The sequence below is a fragment of the Xiphophorus maculatus genome, chromosome 4, assembly GCF_002775205.1.
Source record: "Xiphophorus maculatus strain JP 163 A chromosome 4, X_maculatus-5.0-male, whole genome shotgun sequence".
Lineage (NCBI taxonomy): Eukaryota > Metazoa > Chordata > Actinopteri > Cyprinodontiformes > Poeciliidae > Xiphophorus > Xiphophorus maculatus.
In genome coordinates, this window is record NC_036446.1 from 20,242,044 (window position 1) to 20,268,692 (window position 26,649).

Sequence of the window (26,649 nt, forward strand, 5' to 3'; positions counted from 1 at the left end):
CCCTATTTTCCATCCATTCATCTTTTTATTTACTTATCTTTCCATTCATCCATCTTCTTCATCACCAGGTTTTGTTTTAGGGTTTTATTTTTGTACCCAGACTTCAGTAAAAATATCTGCCAAAAAACTATGAAATTAGCTGAAAACAAGTTAGATATCTGAAAACTTGAATTTGGAAAAGTAGCAAAGTTCTACATGAAAAAAAATGTGTTCAGGCAGCATTTTAAGGCCTGGTTTGCAGTTCTGAAGCCATTGTTTACAAATATAGGCTGTTGCCATCTGTTTTGTGAAACATGTTATAGAAAGCAAAGGTTGTTGTAAACAGGAAAGAAACAGTAAACCATACATTTTTGACAGGTTGAGATTTATTTATCACAATCTAGCATTCTTGTGCTTTGTCTGTATTATTGTATCATGTCAAAGAAGAACAACTAATGACATACTGTATTAAAATAAATGCTGTTTCACAACGTATTCATTTAATATTTAGACATACTGTATATCTTTTGTCTAAATATTTTGTATGATTTTAGCTAAAATAAACACTCAAATTCCTGTCACTTGATTGATTGAAATTTGTAATCTGCATTTTGTGCACTTCTTCTGTGCAGTTTTTTGTGCACTTTTTCTATGTTCTTTTAAAAGTAATGTGTTAGTGTTTGTGCACCCTTTTCCTTTGTAATAAGTTTCCTTATTTTGGTCACAGTATTTGCTTATGGTGCTACTGGAGCTGGAAAGACCCATACCATGCTGGGTTCACAAAATGACCCTGGAGTCATGTACCGCACAATGAAAGAGCTGTTCAAACGGATGGACGATGCTAAGGAGGAGAAAGAGTTTACTGTTGCATTTTCATATCTTGAGGTATTTTCTAAGTATGTATTTTGTGTAGAATGGATCATTTATTTTTAACCTGAGCTGGTTATTTTGTGCCTAACAGCATTTCTTACATTACTCCTCCATATTTGTCTACTTTCATTTTTAATTCAAAACTATTCTGTTCAATCCTGCATTTCCTTTCTTTTTGTCTTGAGGTGACTCTAGGTTGTTGAAGCTTGCCCTTGACGCCTAACTATGTTTTTGTTGGTTCACAGGTTTACAATGAACAGATCAGAGACTTGTTGGCTAATGTCGGGCCTCTTGCTGTCAGAGAGGACAGCTCCAAAGGAGTAGTTGTTCAGGGCCTCACACTTCATAAGGTTTGTCAGCTAAAGATACAACATTGAACCTTCTTGTTATTGTATTCCACTAAAAGGTGGTACAATTCTGCTCCCATGGTTTTACTAAACAACGTAATGTATATACATTTAACAATAAATGAATAAAATGCTATTTAAAGACTTTCTTCGTTACTCATTTGCAGCACTTCTTAGATGTTTCACTATTTTCACCTGATCCATTACCCTCATGCTGAAAAAACCTTCTGTTGATGTTTTACAGCCCAAGTCTGCAGAGCATATTCTTGAGGCTTTGGATTCTGGCAATCGAAACAGGACTCAACACCCAACTGATATGAATGCCACTTCTTCTCGCTCTCATGCTGTATTTCAGGTACCGATATTTTAATCTTGTAAAAAACATGAAAGGATTTTGTATGGGTTTTTTTTTGTTACTTTTAAGAGAAATAAATAATAAAGTAAAGAAAACATCCCAATTACCTACAAAGTAACCAAATACAATGGAGCTAACTGTACCCACCTCTGAGTATATACAAAATATGTACTTAAAGAATCTTTTACTGGTAGAAACTTTAAACATACGTTCTTTTTAAACTAACACTTTTGTTTATAATTTCTCAGATATATTTGAGGCAGCAGGACAAAACAGCCAGTCTAAACCCTAATGTCTGCATAGCCAAAATGAGCCTGATTGACCTGGCTGGCTCAGAGAGGGCCAGCGCCACCAATGCCAAGGGAGCACGCCTACGAGAAGGTGCTAATATTAACCGCTCCCTTCTGGCTCTGGGAAATGTTATCAATGCTCTTGCAGACCCAAAGGTGAGCTTGTGTTTCTTCATATTTTCATTAATTACCAAACAGGACAAAAAAAACAACATAATGACCACATGAAAAAGAATTAAAATTTTGTCTAGTTGATCACCCTAACACTTGCTAAACTCTCAATAAAAGATGGTGAGCACATTACTTACACAAGATACAATGTTGTTTCTTAGACCTGTATCCATCATGCAGAATAAGAGAATTAGCAATCAAGATTACAACACAGCAATGAATTTCATTTTAATATAAATAATTGTGTTCATGAAATGTTAATCGTATATTATCACTAAGTCTTAGAAAGCCATTTTTTGTTTTTAAATAAAGTAATCATCGGGAAATGGTAAAACCTTGGACGGATTATATGTGTGCTTTGACTAATTCAGTTGAGACATTAAGACCTGATTAGGAATCTATGTACAAGAAACTATTACAATTAAAATATTTTGAAACGCATTTTTACGCAACCTCACAACATTGGAAGCTCAAAACACTGTCCTGAGCCGTATGCAACGAAATTTCGTTTTGTATACACCCTGTGCATGCAAAATGACAATAAAGTCAGTCTAAGTCTAAAATATTTTGAAACGCATTTTTATTTTGCGGTTGTTCAACAATATGTCAACTGCATATTTTTACCCACCTCAAGCAATGTTTTATGGACAGTGGATTACAAAGAAAATGTCAAACTTTTAAGCAGGCTTATTAATTCTATAGACAAAGCAATTTAAGAGTTTGTTGTTTGTTTTAGAAACATCACAAACCACTGCTTCATTATTATTAATTTTCTATTTGTTCTGAATTTTATTGACTGGTTTGTATTATAACTTAAACTAGTTAAGTTTATTGTTGTATGGAGTTATCTGCTCTCTCTATGGTAGTAAACATGGAACCTGGGAAGGGCAGAGTCAACTGAGTATTTGGGTATTATTTCATTCCAGTTGCATACATTAACCTGTCAAGCAGTCGTCTCATTTTACACACCAGTCTCAAGAGACAAGACACAAGCAGGCGGCATGCATTTAGGAAATGCTGTGCAAACCTACCACAGCCATGTTGAAATGCAATCCATCTTCAACAGTCTCCTTCATTCTTTGGGTTGAGCCTGTCTCCTTTCACCAGCATTGTTAAGTTTCTGCTGTACTTCACTCATATTTTTTTAAGAGTTGCAGTCATGGATTCATTCTTAACTCACCACAGCTTTGCCACCCTGTCCCTCATGGTTATTGGCCCAAAGAAATTCACGTTGCGGTCAATGTTTAGAGGAAAGAATTTCCTTACTCGTTTCTTGACTGACATACCATTCATTTGAGAGAGCTGAAGAATGTCTGCTCGATTCTGTTTGGGCTCTTGTCATCTTCATATTATGCTCCATGTACAGAGATTCTGTTGTAAGTTGTTTCCCCTTAGGCGGTGGCCATACTTTTGTTGAGCCATCTGAGGAAGCACTCCATTTCTCCAGCTTGTCCTTCAGTCAAGCCCAGAGTATTACCTCTACCGAAAATGCGTCCTGTTTAGTAAAAGTGATGCCTTTTTAAAAGGGTGTACATGTTGTTGTTTTCAATGATGCTAAATCACTCCTCTAATTGTTCTGGTCTTTGATATGGGAAGAAAACGTTTTCCATGCTCCAGCTGTGCAATAATTGTGGTTTAGAGCTGGAACAGATGACATTTGTTAAAATCATGTAGTGTTTTGACAGCAAAAACAAAGGATGCATCTTTTGGGATTTGTTAAAACTTTTTGTCACTAAAGCCACGCTTGGTGGTGGCAGGCATGTTTCTGTTTAAGATTATTAACATTCTAGACGTTACAATAAAATTCAGTACTGGTGGGCTAATAAAAGCTGTACTGCGTTATGCAGTCACAACAAGGGCTTAGTCATCTATGGAATGTCTTAAATATGCTGCACTGCTCTCAGAAACAATGCTATTTACTTTTTGACACTTTATATAGAATGACAGTGACAGCCTGCTTTTGTTTAAAGTGGATATTTTCCCACATTTATCTTGAAGCTCTGCAGACCTAACAAAAGGTCCAACTCTGTTCCAACACAGTTTGGTCCCCAGATAAAACTATTTTACGCTCTTTTTCTATTATATTCTAAATTGTGAATCTTTGCGGTCCTAGTGTCACTGACAGTGTGACTCACCTAAGCAGCTGTAGTTTATCTATTGCCATTATTATTGGCTGAGCTGTCTTCACAGACTGCTGCAGAGAGACTTAATCTTGAAATTGTACACTCTGTACTAAATTGTGTTTCCAGTTAGGTTTATTGGTTCCCACCATACAGTCCAATGTAACAATGCCTTTCTTCCGGTTAAAGTGGAGAAACAACATGAAGGCACACTTCATATGTATGAGTTTACATCTTTCTCTGTTTTTTCTTTTTTGATTTATGTCTTGTTTGACAAGAGTAGTGGAATCCTGGGTTCTGTATTTGTTCTTGTCAAACATTTATTTGATATATTTTCTAAGTGGACACAGTGAAATTTCAGTGGTTTCTCAGGGTTTTTGTTTTTTTAGTTTCTTCAGTGCAGTCTGTAAGGGAACTCAAGCATACATTGTGGGGCTAATCCTTATTTTTTTCCCCGTTTGTTTCAGAGTAAGAAGACTCATATACCATATCGAGACAGCAAGCTGACGAGGCTACTTAAAGACTCCTTGGGGGGCAACTGCAGAACTGTTATGATTGCCAATGTTAGCCCATCATCCAAGTCCTACGATGACACCCAGAACACACTTAAATATGCCAACAGGGCCAAGGAGATAAAGTCCTCGGTCAGTGCTAAAGCTTTCACATAGTTAACTGTGATATAATGGCAATGAATCTTGTAAGTAAATCCATGAAATCCTTTGAAAACATTACATTTTTCTTTTCCAATGCTTGCCTTTCAGCTCAAGAGTAATGTTGTGAGTCTCGACAGTCACATCGGTCAATATGCTGTGATCTGTGAGAAGCAGCGGCAAGAGGTAAGGAGAATCCACCATCGTGATTTGACATTTAATCAGTCAAATCTCCCTCGTTTGTTTTGAATTAGGATATTTACAGTGATTTGTCCTTTGTTTCTGACTGTTTTCAATGTCCTGCATCTCTGAAGATTCTCCAGTTGAAGCAGAAACTAAAAGAATATGAGGAGAAAAACGCAGTGCCTGGGGCTTCCAACATGATCTCTTCGCAGAAACAAGCAGAGTTCAAAAGGTAAGCATGCGGTCTGATTCCCAGTGAAACCTGCAACACGTCACTCTTTTTGGCTTGTCATAAATCCTTCATGTGAAATCCCGTTATTGGAATGTAGACACCAATTCAAGTAAAAGGAGCTTGTTAGGCGTTTTGCCATTAGGGTAACTAAGGTGTTACTACAACAATTGATACACAAATGCTTATGCCTTGAGAATGAAAATCTTATTTAATCACTTGCAAATAGCAGGGTCAATTTTGGAAGATTGCATTTGAATCATTGAAGAAGTTAAAGAAAACTACCCATGAGGCGGGTGAAGTAGAGGTTTTCCTTCTCTGCGTTTTATTCTAGCTCTTTCCCAAGCTTTTCCAAGTCTCAACAGGATATACAATCCTTACATCATGCTGTGATTCTGCCCCTGGGTTCCCTGAGCTTGGAAAAAAAGGAGAGGAAAAAATAATCTGACAACACAACTAGTTCACTATGTATAAATTGTGCTTGCAGTTCTGAACTTAACTTCTGCAGACTGAGATTCTCACCCTGGCTCTATTGCAGAGCGAAGCATTAATAACAAGTAATAGATGGTGTGATATTCAATTAACAACTCTGCTTATTAATATTTTTTAAAATGTGTCTATAAAATAGTTTATTTATGTAGTCATGTATGAAGTCAGTACTCTCAGCAGAGTTAAGTCCCCTGTCTATCCCGTTTTTCCCTCAGTTATCACTGAGAGATGAATATATCTGATTTCCTGAAGCAAATCACTGTGTGTGTGTGTGTGTGTGTGTGCGTGCGTGTGTGTGTGTGTGTGTGTGTGTGTGTGTGTGTGTGTGTGTGTGTGTGTATATATATAAACATGTTAATATATTTATTTATGTAATTTATGTTGCGCTATATAATTGCATCTAAGCCTGTTAAAGGAGTTTTCATCTGCTGGCAGGCCCAGGACTTACTGAAGCAAGTGTCAGAACTGATAGTCCCCCCTAAAGGCTCCTCAGCTGTTGTTATAACCTTGATAAATTCACATAACATTTATGAGAACTGCATATACTACATAGCCTCCTTGTTAAATATGATTTATAATTTTTAAGCAGCTTGTTTGTGTTACTGTTATGAAATACTCCCACATGAACCTGATGGTTAGACCTCTTGGAAAATTGTTTCTTCCTGGAAAATGGTCCACCTCTGCTGATGACCTCATGCTGCCCTAGTGGGTATAACAAGTCACATTGATTTAAGACAAAACACACACAAACGCTTTCAGTCGAAACCTTTCTGCCCACAAACCGGTGAACTGTTTCTTTACACCTCAGATTTATAAATACAGGGTACATGTCCTTTTTTAAGTGTACTTCTCTTTAACACCCTTTAGAAAAAATGTCTTTATAATTGTGTTTTATTATAAACACAATTATAAGTTAAAACTGGAATATTAACCAGGACACGAATGAGAAGTTGAGATCTGTAATGCATAATTGTAATATTGTAAATCTTAGTCATATAGTGGTTTGCAGAAGTTTTTACATATTGTCCCTTCAAAGCCCCCAGGGCTGCTGTTCAATTTTAAAAGTCCTGAAGAAGTACTAATTTTCCTTCTATCATTTTCTACGTCTGTATAAGTATGGAAAAAGAAAATGGTGTGGAAAAAGGCTTGAGTTTCTACAACTCTCTGACCTTATTTTCTTTCCTAAAAGTTACGACTTTGAATTTATAAAAAGTGAAGGGATTCTTATATTTATTTATACTTAATAGTGCTGTTTATTTTTAACTTTGTGTCATTAAGATAAGATGTGATAAGCTCTTCAATCTGCCCAGTGTTTCCAAAGATAAATACACATTCATTTAGAAATGTTAAAAGGGCCATTTCACTATTCTTTTGTCCTCAGACATTTTTAGATCAGCGTGTCCTGGATCAGAAGTCAACCTCAGCACTGTTTTCTCTCTCTTTATTTATTTTTTTTTTTGTTAACGGATACCTAGAATATGTTAAGAACTGACAAAATTAAAAAATTTGAAATTTCTGCTTTGCAACATATTTAATGTTGAAATGGAAACTATGTAGGAAATCTGAATCAAATACTGCAGTGTATTTAATTGGGAGGCCAACAGAAAGAATTGTGAAGTGGGAGGTAAACGATGCACAGTTAAGAAAAAAGTCTGGTATGCATTTGTGATATTCTACTTTCAGCTGATAGATTAAAGTATCTTCCATTAGATGTTGAGAGCTGTACATATTTTTACCTAAATTTGCTTTAAACTTTTTGCACAACTTTATCGCTGACTGGTCTGGTGACTTTCTTGGTTTATGTTAAGCTGGTCTTTACTGATGTTCTTTAACAATCCTTTGAGGCCTTCACAAACCAGCTATTTTTATGTTGTGAAATTGCTGTTTGCCAATAAGGTTTAAATTTTTTGAGTCAATACAATGGATTTCATTTTGAAGAATTGCTGTAACTGGAACATAACACGTGCATTCCACTTTTTATTTTTTTTTACTTTTAACAGAAACATGTGAAAGCCATGTAACTCTTTCTTTAGACTTCACAGTTATGCATTTCTTTCTTTTGATCTGCTCAATAAAATACATTAAACTTTGGTTGTAAAATGAGGCTTTAAGGTAAATAAAGATTTATGTTTGCTACAAAATGTATATTTATTAATTAATAGAAAAGGACACATTTTCAGTGTTTAATTGCTTCTATTGGTTCCGGTATACTTTTTTTAGACAAGCATGTCTTATATCTTGGATTAATGGCAGCTGTGCTTAGAGGCCAGAGGATCAGGATTGAAAACTATTGCAATGAACCGTTTAGAAAGAAAATGCTGTTTAATTCGGATCTTCCTTTTTTCATTTCCTGTCTGCCACGATTATGCAGCGGGGAATGAACGAATGTAGAGTTTTAATCTTGAACAGTTGTGTCCTTTTTTTCAGTACAAATGATACACATTTATTTTCCTTAAATCACACCAGCCAGATCTTATCATCTTATCTGACTGTCTGTAAGGCATAAAGTGGCATCTGTCGGGGTATTTGGGTTGGAGGCGGGGGTATGAGGGAAAAGCTGAATGAGTCTCTCTCCCACACACTTCATTCACTGGCATCAGAATTCACAACTCGCACAGAAAGAGGCTCTGAATAGAGGCTGCACGCTTCTCAGGCTATTAAAAATTCAACAGTCTAGCAAGGCCACGGCGTCTCCTACGTCACTAGAGTTGCATTGAAGAGTGCAGTCACATTTCAGCGACAGCTCTCCAGCCTTATTTACCTGCATGCCTCTCCTGCCTTTTATGCCGTCTTTACTCAACTAGACAGCATCCAATCAGAGCATCAGCTCACCTCTATTTCAGGAATACATATGTGCATCATATAGCTAAGAATATCCAACTTGCTCAGTTTGAATACAAGTGGCATGTCCAAGAGGCTGCAGACACGGAGTTTCTTAGTTTGCCTTCAGGTGTACTAAAAATGTTAGTCATCCAGCGATGTGATATTTGTGCAGCACTGCTAAGTTTTGACTTAACCAATTTAAATATGCTTAAATAACAACATTGGGTTTATTTTTGGCGGGGAGTTGACAATTAATTTATGCAGTAGAGCTTGCTACACAGTAGGATGGAATCTGCATTAGCTATGCTGCTCCACAGACTCACACCCCATTGTCCTTTACCTTTAAAGGACTCAGTCATGCTAACAATAATTGTCCCGAGCCAGTAAGAACATTCATACAGACTTAAACTGATACCACCCAATATTAAACATGGCTATTCACAGCTGGCATTAAGATCTGAGCTAAATGATCCACTCTACATCCAAATTAGTTTTCAGACTTTTCTGTACAACCCTTAGTGAATTCAGTCTCTTGTGCTACGTCATTTACAAATGAATATGGTTTAGTTAGGCTGCAAAATTCAACTGCAGCAATCAAACTCAATGCGAGAAATCCCAAATGGAGCACTGAAGGGAAATGAGGCCAGACTTGCAGAACACCTTAACCCAGGGTTGTCAAACTCCAGTCCTCAAGGGCCACTGTCCTGCAGTTTTTAGATATGCCACAGGTACAAAACACTGGAATGAAATGGCTTAATTACCTCCTCCTTGTGTAGATCAGTTCTCCAGAGCCTTGCTAATGACCTAATTATTCTATTCAGGTGTGGTGCAGCAGAGTCACATCTAAAAGTTGCAGGGCAGTGGCCCTCCAGGACTGGTGTTTGACACCTATGCCTTAACCCGTTCCTAAAACATTTTCTGCAGCATTTAATAACAAGCATCACCAAAATTATATTACAGGAATAAAGAACCTAAGTGGATGGCATTTGCCTAATTAGCTAATGTTTATTGCAATCCAAGCAGTTCTTTGTGATACTGATGTTTTATGCATTATTGAGATAATTTGCTATGCTGCTGCAGCTTTATCAAAAGCCATCAGCTCTGCTACTAAACACTTTTACTACACGCATAACCTAAAATGTTGAGGCTTCAGGTGATTTGCATTCATATTATGAAGCTAATGCAGATAAAAGTATTCCAGTCTCTCTCCAAAGGCGCCCTGAGGGATGCCGTTTCAGTCCGTTTTGTATGTTCACATATGTATTTAAAACCCTACAGACTTAATCAGATTGCACAGATATTATTGCATGATCTGAACGCTGCTTAAGAAGTTTTTCCAATGTTTTCTATTCTTTTAGGTATATTAATAATGGTAATGTGCCACAAGGCTTTTAGATATTATGTAATTACTGCCAGTCTCTCAAAAGTAGAGTTAAATGATTGATTTTGTTGCTCCATCAGTAAAAATTAAGTGCTACAGCTTCAAAAGTAGATTTGTGGGGATGTTGATCACAAGCCAAATACAATATAATAACTTTTAGTTTTGAGCCTTTGTACCAGGCCGTTTGCTCACATTTATTTCATACATTTGTTCAAATCTCTGCTCTAAATCTAAAGCATGATAGAAACTGTTGGTGGTGAACCATTTTTGAAAAAGTTTGATAAGAAGCAAAACTTTGTATAGTAAGTAAAAATAAACTCTCATTCCTCCAGAGTGTCAGAAGCTCTGCAGAGCATCTTCTCCAGCCGTGCTCAAATCAGGCGAGAGCAGCTGGATCTAGAGCGGCAACTGAAGGCGAATGAGCTGCGGCAGCGCTACAGTGAGGATGATAACGTGCAGGTCCAACTTTTCTGTGCCAAAGAAAAGATGGAGAAGGTAACTGATGCACACACTGCATGATGTTTTTGGATTCCAAGCTGCTAAGTCATCATTTCAATTTTCTGTTCTGTTAGCCTCTTAATTGACTATACTTCAGGAAAAAGGTCACTGTTCATAAATTTTTAGGTCTCTTCTCATATTTGAGAGGGTTACAATGTTTAATGCCAATATTCACTTTAAATAATTTTCTTGAGTGTTGCTTTTTACAATATTTAAAAGAAAATTTCAGAACAAACAAATGCCTTAATCTCTAATTCTGTATTGGCCTGATTGCATAATATGTGCATATGTCAAAAAAAAGTTACAATTATTTTTATGTTTTCAACAGGCCACTTGTAAGCACGAGCGCAAAATTGCCAGCTTGCGCACTCAGCACCAGCACATATCAAAACGTCTGAAGGAGACAGAGACACGTTTTCTAGAAAATGATGGTTTGCTTCACCGAGTTGAAAATGAGATGAAGTTGCTGAAGTCAAATGATCAGACCTCAGAGGTGAGTAACACTCTTTAACCCATTAACATCTGGCAATACTGGAAACAGTAACAAAGTTCATTGTGACAAAGGACAACGTAGGACTTTCAACTGACTTTCATTAAACATAAAACAAAAATATAGATTTTATTCCTACTTCTGCAACAATTAAATGATTGTAGGTATTACAATTTGGCATTACATGTATTATCTGTACAGTCTATTTTATATTCGGATACACTGAGTTGAAGATAAATATGTAATAAATTTAGTAGCTTTTTTCAAGTGTTTATTGCACAGAATATTATACTTTTCTGCTCTATAATGACACAAGTAGAGGCTCAGATTAAGAGATTAATTAACTGGGTTACCTGCTGAAGTAGCTAGCTTACAGTAGTTGGTTGTTTAACAGGCATGGTGCTCAAAGCTTGCCAACTCAAGTTTTAAAACTGGGTTTCATGGATTAAGTCGCTCCTTTAATTTCCACACCATGAGAGCCTCCTTTCAGCCAGCTGACAGGCATTGTGAAGCAACTGGTCAGGGATGGGCAAAACCCCTCAATCTGGCACTTTTATCTTATTAAAATGACTTTCAACTGTAGGAACGGCATCACGACATGCTTGCTTACAGCAGACCAAATGTTTACCAAGATAAACTAGACTTTGACACTGTAAACCTGTCAAAGTCCATTTAAAACTACTGTTTTATAAAAGCCAACAACAGCTAAGAGTGACATTGGTGACAGAATGCTTACGGGCTATTTTCAGCCATTCAGGAAAAACAGATCGCTGGAGGTAGGGGTGAGGCAAATTAAATGCGTAATTGCATAACATGTAGACTGGATGAAATGTAGGAAGGCAAACGGACATGATTAGATACCAAGAAAAACGTAACAATGTAGGTCATATTTGTCAAAAAGCATGGCTTGCTGTTTTTTGTTTGTTTATTTTGGAGGGTAGGCTGTCTGACTGCTGGCATCGTGACCGTCTTTGTTTCCTTCCCATCTGTTCTCTCAGTAATTAGAAGCATGTTTATTTTATTTCTCCAGCTCATTCGTGGATCAGTGAAGAGAATAAATCAATACCCTTTGCTCATCCTTCACACAGCGGCCGGTTACCTAAAACCATGTCCATGTTATTTTTTTCTTCTTTATCCTTTCTTCCAGGAACTGACCCAGAACTATGACGCACCCAGCGGTCAAATGTTCTCTCTGGTGTTTCTTCGTAGTTTCTTTACGTCACGATGCTCTCTTTTCCTTTTTTCCCCTTTCCTCCCATGCTCTGAACTGTCTACGTTTCTGATTAAACGTGGATGAACACGGAACTTTTTGTCCTATCCTTAGCATAATTATCTCAATCCAACCTGTTCAGTCTCTTTCTACCTGTTAGAGAGTTTGTTCAGTCTCTTTTTGTTTGAAAGTTTGTGCTCTCTGAACTCACCTTTTTCTTTCTTTTCCAGGTGTTAGAGAAGGACTTGTATTGCCACAGACTAGAGCTCCAGGTGAATGATCTCAAGCAGCACATAAAACAGATGGTTGAACTCACTTCGCTGCAGGATCAGGAGAATAAGCGCATGCAAAAGTAGGTTGACCGTTGACATATCTGACCTGTTACTGTACAAAAGGAAATTGCACTTATTTCAAATGTGTCTATCGTTTTTCTTTTAAATTTCAGAATGTTAAACATCCTGCTGCCTGCTTACAGTAGGCAGTACACTGCATTACATGGTGTTGGCTTGGTCAGGCTAGCAGATGAGATGGAAAACCAAGAACTGGAGCACGTTGTGTTGAGGGAGAGAGGTGTGGTCTGGGCAGACCAGGAAGGGACGGGGCAGCAGGTGAAAACTGAAGACATTGGTGGCGACTCACTGGAGACATGTGGGGCAAGAAACGTTAAGCTCCACAGTGAGCTGGCTCCTGTCCTGTCCTTCTCACATCTGCAATACCACCAGAGTAGCCCCTGCAGTAAGTCACCTTTTTTTTCTTTGTTTTTCTGTCTTTATCTCTTATTTTCATATATGCATATATATCTACATTCTTATACAAATATAAAACTAAAGTATTTATTTGATGCAGAATATGGAAACATTTGATGCAGAATATGGAAACATATGGAAACTTTTTTCTGCTGCTTTTTCTATCAGTTGCATTGTAAACTTCAATGGCAGATTGTGTCTCTAACAGTTTAACTTAACTGAAAACAATAAGTATGCCTACAATTAAATGATTAGGAAAGATAGAAGAATGTTTTTTCTCTGGTTCCTTTAGCAAGTAATTCATAAAGTTCATTTAACAAGCTCAGCTCTCCTCAAAAGAACAGCTTTGATTACTGCAGATTTTTAGGACTGAGGAAATGACCCGAGTTACAAGAAGCATTTACCATCATCAATATATCATGTTCAGCACAACTTAAACATTTTCTTAAACTGAGTCCAGCATGTCAGCACAGATTCTGTCTTAGATGCAAATCCAAAGAGTTGACAACTGTCTAGGTGCACCAGTGATTTATAAGGCAAATGTAGCATAAGCACATTTCCAGAGGTGAAGCCATGTTTGTCTTCTCTTCTGAAATGTATCAATAAAAACGTTTGTGAAATCTTTCCAGGATTTGTTAGCCATGAGGTCAGAAAAGAGTTTTGATAAAAAAAAATTTTTTCAGCTAGTCAAAAACAGTAAATATGGATGTTATCTCTTCCATCACCAACATTAATATAAAAATCATCAGGTAGAGGAATGGAGTCAAAATCCAAGCAGTTAATGGATGGTGGTTGGGGAAAGTCATCAAAGAATTGCATACTGTACTGTGGAGGTATGCAGATCAGTCAAGTGAAAAGTGCTCAAAGATACATACATGTTTTTGTAATTGTTCTTTTATTTAAAAAAAACAGATTTTCATTCGTTTTTTTTTCACCTGCTCAACAATAAACTAAACATCCACTGTTTTTGTGAAACAAATGAAGTAGTAATCATTATAAATCCACAATATAAGAGAGGTTTGAAGGTGTGCCTTATGGAAAGAAAACAAGATTTGGTTCAGTCTTTCTTTGAAAATCGTATATATATTTAAAAATCATTCCAGCACTTTGACACCCCATGCTTCAGATTATTTCAAAGGTATTCAACGACAGCAACTGATGTTGAAATGTTTTGTTAGATAACCCATTCTACTTTTCTATACATTATAGGTTCACTCGTAAAGCTGAAGTTGGGAGGAGCTCCACATGTTCCACAGATTATTTCCTTATGTTAGTTGCATGTTATGTGCGCTGTAGTTTGCCAGTTTCCCATGAGAAATAGCTGGGCTATGACACAATTTACACAGTCCTGGCTGAAATGCAACAAAAAATAGTTAAGACTCATTAGACCACCTATGACTACTGCTGTTCAACTATTATCAACAACCTCACAAATGTTTCAGTCAGTTAGTGTTAAGTGGTGTGCTCTCCAAGGAATAGCTCTCTCTTTAGTGCACATGCTAGTTTGACTTTATGACTTACACCTCTGCCAGGTGCAACAACTTTGCCTTCCACCCATTTCGCCTTCATACTCTACAGCTGTGGGACAGATGTTAAACTTTCTCTTTCTTTTGTTACAAACATTGTACTATAAAGACATTACGCCTAGATCCATGTTTCTCCATTCCAGTCCTTCTGGGACCACTGCCCTGCATTATATTAGGTGTTTCCCTTCTGCCACACACATGACTTGAATAAGTGGGCGATTAACAGGCTTCTGCAGCACTTAATGGCATTCAAAGAAGGTCATGCAGTTATTTGAATCAGGTGTACTGGAACAGAGACACATCTAAAATATGCAGAGCACTGGTCCCTCCGTACTGGAATTGAGAAACACTGGTCTAGATCTACATTTTGTAATTTAAAGAAACTGTTCCTAAGATCAACAAACCAGCTGTACTGTTATAAATAATGTTTTCAGCACGGCCTGCACACGTCACATCTGGATGTTTTACAATAGCTTTAAATATAAAAAGTTGGCTTTCCAGTTAAAGAGTGAAGTAGTGGCGGGTGTGTTTGGCTTTAGTCCAGGGTCTGGTGTGTTTTGTTGGAGCCATGAGACTGCATCTTTCAGTTTTCATTTTTAACTGTCATCCCTGCATGACCTAGCAGCACCAGCAGCTCATGACACACAAGATATGGCAGACAGTGGAGCATGAACTGAAGCTGGCCAGCAGTCCTTGCTGCAATAGTGCCTGTTGTTTGTTGAGAAGTAAAGGCTGCACCTGTCCCTCTGCTCCTGTGTTTGCTTGTTTTATTTGAAAGTCCTTCTTGTTGACTTTTAATTAAATTAAATGTCAGTACAACAAAGGATCCAGTGACATATGAATGGGGATATTAATCTGAGCCTGTTGTTTGTCATAGTTTAAACTTTAAGAGATAAGATGTTTTATTATGAACCAAAACCCCGAGCTATTAGGGGGAGTTTTTGTTGCCAACTTGACATTTCTCCTGCACCTCATGCTTTGGCTTTATCATCAAATTAAATTTTCTTAAACACACACGAGCCAGTTTCTGTTTACATTCACAGGGTCTAAGTAAAATTAAGTGATAAAACCATTTTAAAAAGTATACTCTAGATCGTGTTTGGATCGTTTTGTTGTAATGGAAATAATTTGTTGAATTAGTTTTTTATTCTCTTCTCAGGTGCCGAGAGACTCAGTAAAAGAGTGTTATACTGCAGTGCAGCTCCGACTTTTAAAGGTAAATGGATTTTCTCTCTTCTGTTGCAAAACGTCTGTGGTTAGTAACCTCTTTACACATCTTAATCATCTGGTCCTCTAATTACTCTTATATACACTCCCCATGTCACCTTTTAGTCACTTCTGCAAATACACGTTAAACGACTGCTAAAACAGAGATCTGAAATCATGAATTATTATTAAAATGCAATATAACCTTGTAGTGGTTATCGGAAAGCCTGAAATGTCACTTATTCCTTTTTAAAGCTGTAAAGAAGTTGTTCAGAGTACTAAAAAACACACACACACAATAAAAGTCATGCATGTAATATTTTTTGATTTATAATGGTGCTGTAGACATTCTTTCCAGGCCAAAACTGGAATAGTGAAATGAGGTAAAAACTCATGAGAAGTATTACATAGAGAACCTTTGAGAAGCTGTTATAGAGAAACGCTGTGAAATATCGCATCCCAAATGGTGGTAATGATAGTTATGGCAGATGTTCTATGTTTTATTGAGATATTTTGCAGGAAATGAAATATGAGCATGAAATATTTCTGCCAGTTGACCAGAGTTTGTTACATAGAAGAGAAATATGTACACTGTTGGGTGTTTGCCACATTCTCTAATAAAATTTGACAATTACTCATTGTTACAATGTAATTATGTTTTGGGTTTTTTTGTTGTTGTTTGATTGTTTTGTTTTTTTCGGGTGCTGTGGCGTATCTCAATTTAGATTTTTGCCATTTTAGTTTAAAATTTGTCTTAAAAATATTTTATAGTTCCAAATTTCTTTCTTTTGATTATTTAGCCACTCTATTGAAAAGTGGCTGGGTATTTTCTAATTATTTGCCAATATATAATGCAACCTTTCCTCTGCTACCCCTAAATGAAATCCAACTGCCCTCAGAAGTCACCTGAACAATAAATTGGGTCCTTCTCTGAGTAACTGAATGTCAGTATAAATACAGCTGTTCTTTGAAGATTTAGAGGTTTTTGTTAGAGGACATTGGTAAACAAGAGTGGGAAACCCAAGACAGGCTTGTAAATCTACCTTCTTTGAGGAAACTGCAAGATTTCACTGTTATGACAAAATGGGTGACCAATGGAGTTCCTGGTGGCCTTGCTCCCAACTTCTTTCAGATCATAAACAAGCATGTAGCTCTGAGCTGAACTGTCGACCTTCTCATGATCTTTCTCACCCCATGAGCCAAGACTTTACATGGCGCTCCAAACTGGAGCCGGCCGATGGTCATGCGATATTTCTTCCAATTCCCGATAGTCTCTTCAACAGCTTTCACTTTCTCACCAAACTTCTAGCTGATGTTCTCTGTCCCAGTCTTTTGTAGATTGACTCTGTCCTTGATTATTGTTGACAGCTCAATGGTGTATCCATGGTGATGGAGAGTTTTGAATTGAATAAATTGATTCTGTGCTTTATACACATAAAAAGTTACAATCGGGAGTAGAGCTGCTCAATGTATTGAATTATAGTTGTCATCGCAGTACGGATGTGTACATAATCACAATTGCTTAGGACTGCCAGATGCAATACCTGGTTGGTTATTATGATTCCTACCTGGGACATGCATTGACTTTCTGCATGCAAATAACTTACCCTGCCATCAGTGTGCGAATTTGATGTTTATTTCACTTGACAAATTGCTTAAACGGGTGGAGAAATTGTCATGCTGGAAAACAAGTGGAAGAGTGAGAAACCCATAGGTTGATCACTATCGATATCTTAATTCCAATTATCAACATCCAAGTCAGCATTATTTGATTTCCTAATATTGTTACAGAGCTAGTCAGGAAAATCTGGAAATGATATATTGATTTTGTGCGGAACCTGAACTCATGGCTACTCTGTCGGAACCAGGATTCTGGTTGTGTTGGACTGAATCAGATTTTATTTTACTGACTGGTTTGCAAACCCCCTTTTTACTTTTGCTACATGCCGCACTTTTTCAGACATTTGGGTTGATGTTCTGTCGCCCTGCTTTGAAATGAAGCTATGATCAAATGTAGAGGTTGTCCTTTTGTTTATAAATAACATGCATGCAAGCTCTGCTTTTGTAAATTATTTTGTCATTTCATGTGTTCAATGTAATTAAATAAGAAGCTCTCTCTATTCATAAATATTTTACTGTTATTTATCTTAAAATTAAACTGCAAACTGCCCAGTTATAAACTCATTTATGGATTCTACATTTGTTATAATTGAATAATTATTTTACTGAGCTACTAATATCACATATCTACTTACATATAAAGATGTGCAAATGTATCACCTGTGTAACCATTTTCACTGGTGATGGTTGTTTTATTATCCAAACTCCTCCTGATTTTCATCCTGATGCTGTTCATCAGTGCCTCACTGCTTCCACAACGCCCGATGGTCACTGCACCATGTTATGAGAAATGGCTCCACCCTGCAGCTTGCAAAGCCAATCATATTTCAGTGGTTTTAGTGAGGGTTGTGGTTTTGAAAGAACATTAACTCTTCGTGGGGTGCATTACAAAAGCAAAGTCCACAAATCTGGTCACTGTGATGACAGCATCACTGTATTTTAATGAAATAATCCTTACCTGATATTCTGTATGAATTTCCATTCACCTGTCTCCCACAGCATCTGCTTTAAGTGTTTATTTTTATATTATAATAAATCTTTTACTTTTTAAATTGTCTCACTTACCTCTTCCTGCTTCCATTTTAGTCATGCCTTTTGCTTCAAACACATTTAGTTTTCTGTTCTCTTACCCACTGCGTTTCGTTCATCCTATCCTCAAATGTTTTTCCTCTCTGTCTGTCTAGCATCTAACCCTCCCAATCCCTCTTGAGCTTCATTCATGAAAATGCAGATCCACAGCAGGGCAGGGAAAAACGTCAACATACGTAAACTCCCCTGCTCCACCAACCAGAAACGGCGCACTATAAAAAACAGGCAGCAGCAACCAGGCGACCCTAATTCAGTGCAGCTCCCACCAGAAATAGCAACTCATGCATGTATTAATCCCCTACTAGCCAAAAATATGTGATTGAAGAAACTCTGCTGCCATTTATTGCTGGGGACATCTCCTCTGCCACAGGAAAAGGGGTATTTATCACTGATTCCTCACACGGAGCTCTGTCTCAAGTATGACTCATGTTTGCTAAAAATTGCTTTCGATATTTGGGGAATGGTATAAATCAGTCGTTCACCTTTTGCATTTTATGTTTTCACTTCCTTCTTCCTTTATGTGCTGGCATTTTTCCCTTTTTAGCCCCCTTCCCCCAGCACCCAAAATGATGCAGGCATTGTGTTTAACCTATATTTGTTCTGTAACCTTAACAACTTTTAGTCGCTGTTATAGTTGCTGGATAGATGTTGCACAGAAAGAATAAAATTAAATAATGTGGAATAATGTCCACCTTTAAAAATTACAATTTGGTTTTTTTTACTGCAAATTTAAAACAAATCACTCCATCTCATCCAAATGTAATTTCTTGCAATAGTTTTGAATAATTATTTCACAAAAAATCAATTGTTTAAAAAGTTTAAAAACTTTATTTTCTTAAGTTTGGAAGAAAAAAAGTTGCTTGCTTGTAAACACCTGCTTTCTGGTCTATTTTTAAAAAGCACTGCTTGTTAGGTGAATAATGCACGTCACAGCCCTGTTCTGATATCTTAAAGTTTTTTGGGGGGGTTTTTGACAAAGGTGGAGCACCATCGTTTGAAATGGCCTTATGTCAGTCTGACTTTAGTGATCCCACAGTGGCATAATTAAAGGGAAATACTCCATTATTTCTTCATGGTTATATTTGAAATCCAACTCCTAAGCCCACTGCTGGCACTTCACTACTTATGACTGATTACAGATGGGATGTGATGAACCATTACCATTTTTAGTGATATTTGTTTGCACCCCATTCTTCTTTTTTCTTAAGTGATTTAATTACATGTTCAGGAAGCATAGTATGGTGGGATAGACTTGAACAACTAAATAATCTTCAGTTTATCATATTTTGAATGCAAGTATTACTCAACTAATCTGTTATTCATATTATTTTGGGTTCTTTTTTAGACGGAGGAGATCCGCCGGATAAGACCGGAGACGGGCCTCCAAAAGTGTCCATCAGGAGAAATCTCTCCACACTTCTCCCACCACAAAGTCCACAAAGCATTGTCAAGTACCAAGCATTTGAGGACGGCATGCTCCCACTCCAATGCACACCAGAACCTGCTCAGCTGCCACTTGGCTGCTCCAGCTCCATGGATCCAAACAAGACATTTGAAATCATTGAAAATGACGATCAGACTACTAGCAATGCAACCATCATCCTAAGCTACGGTAGCCCGTGTCAAGCATTGACGTCAGCGGACGTCTCAGGCTCCAGCCAGCTAAGGCTTCCACACAGAGCAACGGAGGGCAACCAGATTTCTGCCAAAAGGTTAGAAACTAGTCAGCAGAGTTCCTATGTAGTATTGAAAGGTGTGGAATTTGAATTCAGTTTTTTCTAAGTCTTAATAATTATGAAAGGCAAGGAAGTTCTATATTTCACAACCTTATTTCCTATCCAGTTGTCTAAATGTAGACTCCTTTCTTCAGTTCTTCCTTTCTTGTATTATTTCTTCCTCATATATTCATTCTGTCCTCCATCCCTTCTTTCTTCCTTGTGCCCTAAACTTATTTTCCCTTGTCTCTTCTTTTCTTGTTTCTGTACTTCCTGGTCTGTACTTTCTCTCTTCCTCTTTTGTCTTCTTCCTTCTTGCTTCTGCCCTCCTTTTGTTTTTGTTTCTTCATACTTGCCTTCTGTTCTTGTGTCCAACATCCTACCTTCCTCCTTGTGATCTCCCACTTTCTATGCATTATCTTCTTTCTGTATTTCCTTTCTTTATTGTGACCTACTTGTGCTATTAGTTTTGACCCTATGTTTTTATCATTCTTTCTGTCCTTCTTTCCTACCTTGTGTTCTATACTTCCATGTCCCTTCCTTCATTTCCTCCTTCCATGACTTATTTTCCTACTTTTGTCCTTGCGACCACCCTTTCCCCCCATGTTGTTATTCCATCCTGTTCTTTTTTTCCCTTGTGACCTCATCCTTCCTTACCTCCTTTCTTTTGTTCCTTTGTTCTTTCAGTCTTCCCCTTTCTGTCGTTCCTTCCAGTTTCTGTTTTGTTAGTTTCACATTTAAATCCTGCCCACTGTAGAGAAATCTGACAAATTCATAGTGTTAGTTTTTTATTTGTAAAATTGTACTTGGTGTCATTTCTACATGAGGAAAACCTTCATGGTTTTGTTGGAGTTGAGTTTTTTTTTGGTAGCTCTTACACCTTTATCCCTTCAACGAGCAGAGTACCCCACTGTACCCCAAGGTACTCTCGGTTGACAGTGAGATGCGGGGTACAGGTCACCAGTCCATTGCAGGGCAACACATAGACAGACAGGACAAACAACCTTGCACACACACTCTCTTTCTAAAGAGAATTTAGAGAGACCAATCAACCTAACAGTTTTTGGACTGGAGAGAACCTACGCGTACACGGGGAGAACATGCAAACTCCACACAGAAAGACCCTGGGCCAGGAATCGAACCCATGTCCTTCTTGCTGCAAGGCAACAGTGCTACCAACTGCGCCACTGTGCAGCCCATGTTAAAGATCCTTTGTTTTTTGCGAATAATACGTGAACCCACAAACCACATATTTTTGAACGCACCCATTGCTCCAAGACATCTTCTTTTTGTTGATGAACAACTGTGAGAACTTTTTAACTACACAGCTTGGGAATCTGGTCAGACTGGACACCAATAAGCAAATATTGAGATTAAGATTAACATATTAAAAGACAGATTAAAGGACTGATCATAAAGCACAGATAATCTGGTCTGGTTTGGCATTATTTTTGCACAATGATACAGGTTTGCAAAAGTAGAACAAGGCTACATTGCAGCATTTAGGGTAAGAAATGATCTACAAGAATGTCCTGTTTGGTTGTAATTATGCCCTTAAGATATTAAAATCAGTTCAAAATTGACACTGGGCTTTGTCCTTATGACCAGATCATTTAGCTATGCATGTTAATGTCTGGTACGATCAGAGCCGTCCAGAGGAATGAGCAGCAGATCACGCTGCATAAAAAGGAGTCCCAATTAAACTTTTAATGTAGCAAATAAATATTTTAAACATTATAATGACTGACTGAGATGAATCTCACCGTGACGTCTCAAGTATTTTTCCATGTTTCAACGCTTAAATTATCTTTCTGGCAGACATCTGAATGTTTCTAAGCTGCAGTCTGTAGTGCAACCAAGTCATCCAAAAGTGGAAAATCCTCCAAACCTTATTCAAAACAAGGCTGAAACTAGAGTGCACACACAGGATATTCTCACCAGCTGTGGGTTTACATTCTGGAAGAGTGGGTGAAGAGGCTTAAATCTACTGAAAAGGGCGGCTCGTTCAAGTCTTCAGCTGGAAATGGCAAACTGACACAGGAATTATTGGATTGTTGTGGAGAAATTTGATCCTCAGCAAACTCGAAAACAGAACAAATGTTTTGCCTCAGAAGAAATGTTTTATTACAAAAAGATGACCGAGAAGTGCACCACACAAACACATGTAACACTTTTAAAACTACCTCAAACTGGATGATTGGTTCTGTGAAAACAACTCAGTTAATTTTATTTATATAACACCAGTTCAGAATAAATGTTATGCCAATGACATTTATTGCCATGACATTTCAGGCGGAATTGGAAATTTTTCAATTTCCAATTATGCTGAAAAACACAATAGATCATGTCATACAGCTGGAATTCAAGCATGTAGACTGATTTATAGACAGGCAGTCTAACAATAGTAAGATTATTTAAATTATCTTATTTTTCTGGTAGAAATCTGAATGTTTCTAAGCTTGCTAAATAGGCAGCTAACTCACTTACTGATATCTTAAAAACTGAATTTTGACAATGCAGTTTATTCTGTTTTCCAGACAGGAAACAAATGGTGCAAATTATAAACTGTTAAAATGTGAATAAACCGTTTTTCCAGACTGATTTTATTACGCGGATTTATTCAGTTTGGTTTTGCGGTGTTTATTGACCACAACAGCAATATTAATATCTGATATTGGCCCAGATTTTCATATTGGTGTATCCTTATCGAAAACATTTCATTCGTTGATATACCTAATATGCCCTAACCAGTCAATTTTTTAGTACTGAAATCTCTGGCTGCAGTACAAAATATAGATTTGTGTTCATGGGAACACAAATCTATATTTTAAGATATGGTCACATTTTAAGAGATGGTTTCTACAGTGTTTTTTCAGTCAGTAGCATTAATGTAAGCTTTTCTTCTGTAGACAAAATATCGGTCCTTTGCAAGAGACGAAACGAACCAACCCGACCTACATGGACATGACATCAGCTGCACAAGGAAAGCGTAAATTCAACCGGTAATTTTCCTCTTTTGTTTTCAGATGTAACTCTTGATGTAACCTGGATGTAAATCCTAAAGTTTTACCGAGTACAATTTTTTTTGTCTTAATTATAGCACCTTCAAAGAAGAGTTTCAGGGTTTCTCTGCACCGAAGCGGATAAAGAAAGAATCCTCCGTTGCACAGAGGCCTCTCAGAGTGCAACGATTTACTGGTAAATGCCAGGAAAAGCACCATACACACACTTAATATAACAATTCGTGATTGACATAGTTATATATTACACTAATCACAAGTAGTATTGACAGGCCCTGATTAGCCTATTTTCAGGTTACTTTAAGGACTTTAGTTAATTGTAGTCAGATGATCACTCAACACCAGCCAGCTACTATAAAATGTGCTGATTTAAAGAAAGAAATACGATTTATAGCTCACACTTTAAAATGTTTTTAGCCTTAGCAATTGATATATTAGCAGTACAAATTGTAAACAATAGCTTTTGTGCATCTTCTAGAAGATGTAAAATATTCTGGTCACCTAACTGCTCTTTGTATCATGTTTATATTTCTTTATTCATTGACTAGTATTAGACTGTTTCTCAGATCCACTATCGCGTTTGTTTAAGCTTGTCTGTTAAATCATTACCTGCCTTTTTCTATTTCCTCAGGTTCAGAGAACAAGCCCCGCAGAGTAGAGAGGAGTGTTTCTGAGGGAAATCTCAGTGTGCTTGAACATCAGAAACCCAAATCACTTTTCTATAAAACGTCCCAACAGATCAAACGGGTGGCCAAGCGGATGTGACCCATCACCTCGTTCTTATCGTTTTTATTAGGACAGCTTTTCACTCTCCAAGCTTTTCCGTCCGTTGTTAATACATGTGTTCAGGGACAAAGTTGGCGTTCTGTTGTGTAGATGTGCTCCAGCAGGATTCTCTATGTGGTAGAAAATGTTACTTGATTGTAAATAAACACTGTAGATATCTTTGTGTAGATTACTCTTCTGACGTCTGGCTTTTTGGAAGTTTTTAGATCACATACACACACAAACAAAGCAAAAAGGTGCCTCAGGGCAGACATTTTACAAACATTATGTATTTTAAGCATGTCTTTAGAATAACTTTGTTTTAGGTAATTGTTTTACAGGGCAGCTGATAAAGCTAAAACTGCTCTATTCGGCGCAGTTTGTATAGTTGTTTTTTTATGTTCTACCAGTAATAAATTGTGTTATTTTATGTTTCTTAATAAAACTGGTGTAGATCAACCTGTATTTGATGAATCCATTTTAAAATGTATTTGCTCTTTGGGTCATTGCTGTTGCAAGTAAAGCCAGATTTTAAATGAATGCTCATTTAAAAGGTGCTCCAGCCTCACACATGTTCAGAGATTCAACATTTAATATTAAATTTTGTAAGACAGTTGTAGCTTTGGGGTTATTTATACATATGATTTAAATAAGTTACTGCATATAATAGAATCTCACTAGACTTCTTGATTCTTAAGTGACATTGTTGAAAAAGTTTTTTTTTCTTTTTTTTCAAGGACGATTCTAGTTTCTGAATGTGTTAAAGTAAAATTGTTATTTCTAAAGTGTGAAGGGAGTTGTGTCTTGTAACCTTGTCTGGCAATGGTTTACTTAGTTTTGTAGCATTGTGTATAATTTACTCTTGTTTACCTAAATTATAGCTTAAGAAAACTGAATTAAGAACAACTAATGAAACAAATTCCCTGGTACTTGGAAAAACTATAAAAGGCTGAAATATAAATTCAGTAGCAGCATAAAAATCATCTGCTTCCCATTCTGTAGTAGCCAATAAAACCAATGCATTCCTTACAGGTACAAACATAGTCGACATGAGCTGCTTTCACATGTGATAAATTAAGCACTAAGCAGATTTTTAAAAGCCAAACCTCTTCAGAGGTTGTTTGACAGTCAAAATCAGACCGCCTCTTGATAACTTTCTTCGTATTCTGATTGTTGATAAAACTTGATTCTTGAACTTGTCGAGCGGCTTGTCAGACTAGGACCAAGAACCAAGTGGACTTTTCCATGTGGAGTAAATTTAAATCTAAAAACTAAATTATTTTAATCATGACTTTTAAAAAACGAAGAGGTTATTAATAAAGGTGCACCGATTGCAGTTTTCTGGCCAATCACCGATTACCGATCTTTAAAAAGTCTCGACCTGCTGATTCCGATTTTGGCCGATACTGATTTTATTCATTGACTAGTATTGGACTGTTTCTCAGATCAATCTCAAATTTTGTTAAACAGTGAGGTGACTACTGTTAATGTCAAACATGTAGACATGACCCTTTGGGTGGATCTTTCCGTAAAACCCCTGTCTGGGGAGTAAAAGAGGACAGCAGTTGATTTTTAGTCCTTTGCCGGTGGATCAGATTGGCTTCACACGTAAGTATCACCAGTATCCCAAAAGTAAGTTATTAAACTATTTACTTGTGATTAAACCAAGTTTTCTTTTCATTGAATCAATTTTTTGTTGTTCAATATTAGAAAGTCAAAAGAAAAAAATAGCTAAATGTCTGTAAATTCCTAGAAATTTGCGTCTAAAATTATGGGTCTGGCGCTCACAGCGTGGTTAATATGAATGTACTTGTGGTTCTTTAATGGGCTGTGTGGGACAGCCTTAAACAATAAAGCCCGGGAACTGCTGCGGAAGGCCTTTTTTTTTCTTTCTTTTTCTTTTTTTTAAAGCTGCATTTTCAAGTTATTTTTGGGCTGTCTTGTGTTGCATTTTTAGCCTGATCAAACGCGGTGAATCGCTGGGAACGAGCTCCTGTCAGGAATCTAAACTTAAAAGCAAGCTCAAAAAGGAAAACAAAAAAAAAAATACCTTGTGGATCTATTATGAGGGTGGGACCTCATTGCTCCGTCTGGAGAGAACTAGACTTGTCACTTTGAATTCAGTCTTGCAACTTTCAGTGGCACAGCGTTCAGTGTGATCTTTATTTTTAGCTCAGGAGCTCAATGCATATATCAGCACTGTACTGCGCAAGCACTGACACTCTCTCATGCTCTCATTCACAAGAATCTCTTCATTGCGTGTGTGTGTGTGTGTGTGTGTGTGTGTGTGTGTGTGTGTGTGTGTGTCAGAGAGGGGGAGCGAAACAGACAAACGGGAGGGAGTGTGTGCGTACACAGGGAGGCAGGTCCTGGCTAAAGTTTATTAACTTTCTTCCAGCCAATGGGGCACAGTGTGCGTTTTTCTTGCTGACCAATGGGACGGGTCGAGGGGTTGGAGGTGGGTGTTGCTTAGCAACTGCAGGTAGAATCTCAGATCATGTCGGACCCATTGTTTTATCGGCTCCCTGAGAGACGTTACATGCTATGTGTTGTCATTTGTTAGTTAAAAAAGAAAAGCTAAACGAGAAAAACAACAACAACAAAAAAAAAACACTCCAGTGAAAATGCGTCACAAAGTTGTTTGTTCTATTTTTGTGTTTTGTGTGTGTTTTTTGGTTTTGTTAGACAGATTAAAGTAACTTTAATGACACTTCAGCCTAAATATGGTGCAAGTTTTTCAGTATTTTATGACTGAAGAAAATGTAACATGTCTTTTTTCTTCTTTTTTTTTGGCATCTTCAGGATGCATACCTGCATGCAGAGACAAGGATGAGTGATGGCAGCAAAAAAAATTAAAAAATAAACACTTACAATCTG

General features: G+C 37.2%; 1 protein-coding gene across 2 annotated transcripts in view; it reads left to right on the forward strand.

The window, feature by feature from the left end:
- kif18a (kinesin family member 18A) overlaps window positions 1-24,552 on the forward strand; it is a 28,281-nt gene extending 3,729 nt beyond the window's left edge. For both annotated transcript variants that reach the window (XM_014474152.2, XM_023331936.1), the window contains exons 3-18: window positions 707-864; window positions 1,095-1,199; window positions 1,441-1,551; window positions 1,800-1,997; window positions 4,600-4,776; window positions 4,894-4,968; window positions 5,097-5,197; window positions 10,220-10,382; window positions 10,714-10,878; window positions 12,316-12,437; window positions 12,531-12,820; window positions 15,517-15,573; window positions 19,618-19,984; window positions 22,897-22,989; window positions 23,088-23,185; window positions 23,639-24,552. In XM_014474152.2, the coding sequence (XP_014329638.1) occupies window positions 707-864; window positions 1,095-1,199; window positions 1,441-1,551; window positions 1,800-1,997; window positions 4,600-4,776; window positions 4,894-4,968; window positions 5,097-5,197; window positions 10,220-10,382; window positions 10,714-10,878; window positions 12,316-12,437; window positions 12,531-12,820; window positions 15,517-15,573; window positions 19,618-19,984; window positions 22,897-22,989; window positions 23,088-23,185; window positions 23,639-23,772 (2,414 nt within the window). In that variant the 3' untranslated portion in view covers window positions 23,773-24,552. The remainder of the gene's footprint in view (window positions 1-706; window positions 865-1,094; window positions 1,200-1,440; window positions 1,552-1,799; window positions 1,998-4,599; window positions 4,777-4,893; window positions 4,969-5,096; window positions 5,198-10,219; window positions 10,383-10,713; window positions 10,879-12,315; window positions 12,438-12,530; window positions 12,821-15,516; window positions 15,574-19,617; window positions 19,985-22,896; window positions 22,990-23,087; window positions 23,186-23,638) is intronic.
- The last annotated feature ends 2,097 nt before the right edge of the window (window positions 24,553-26,649 follow it).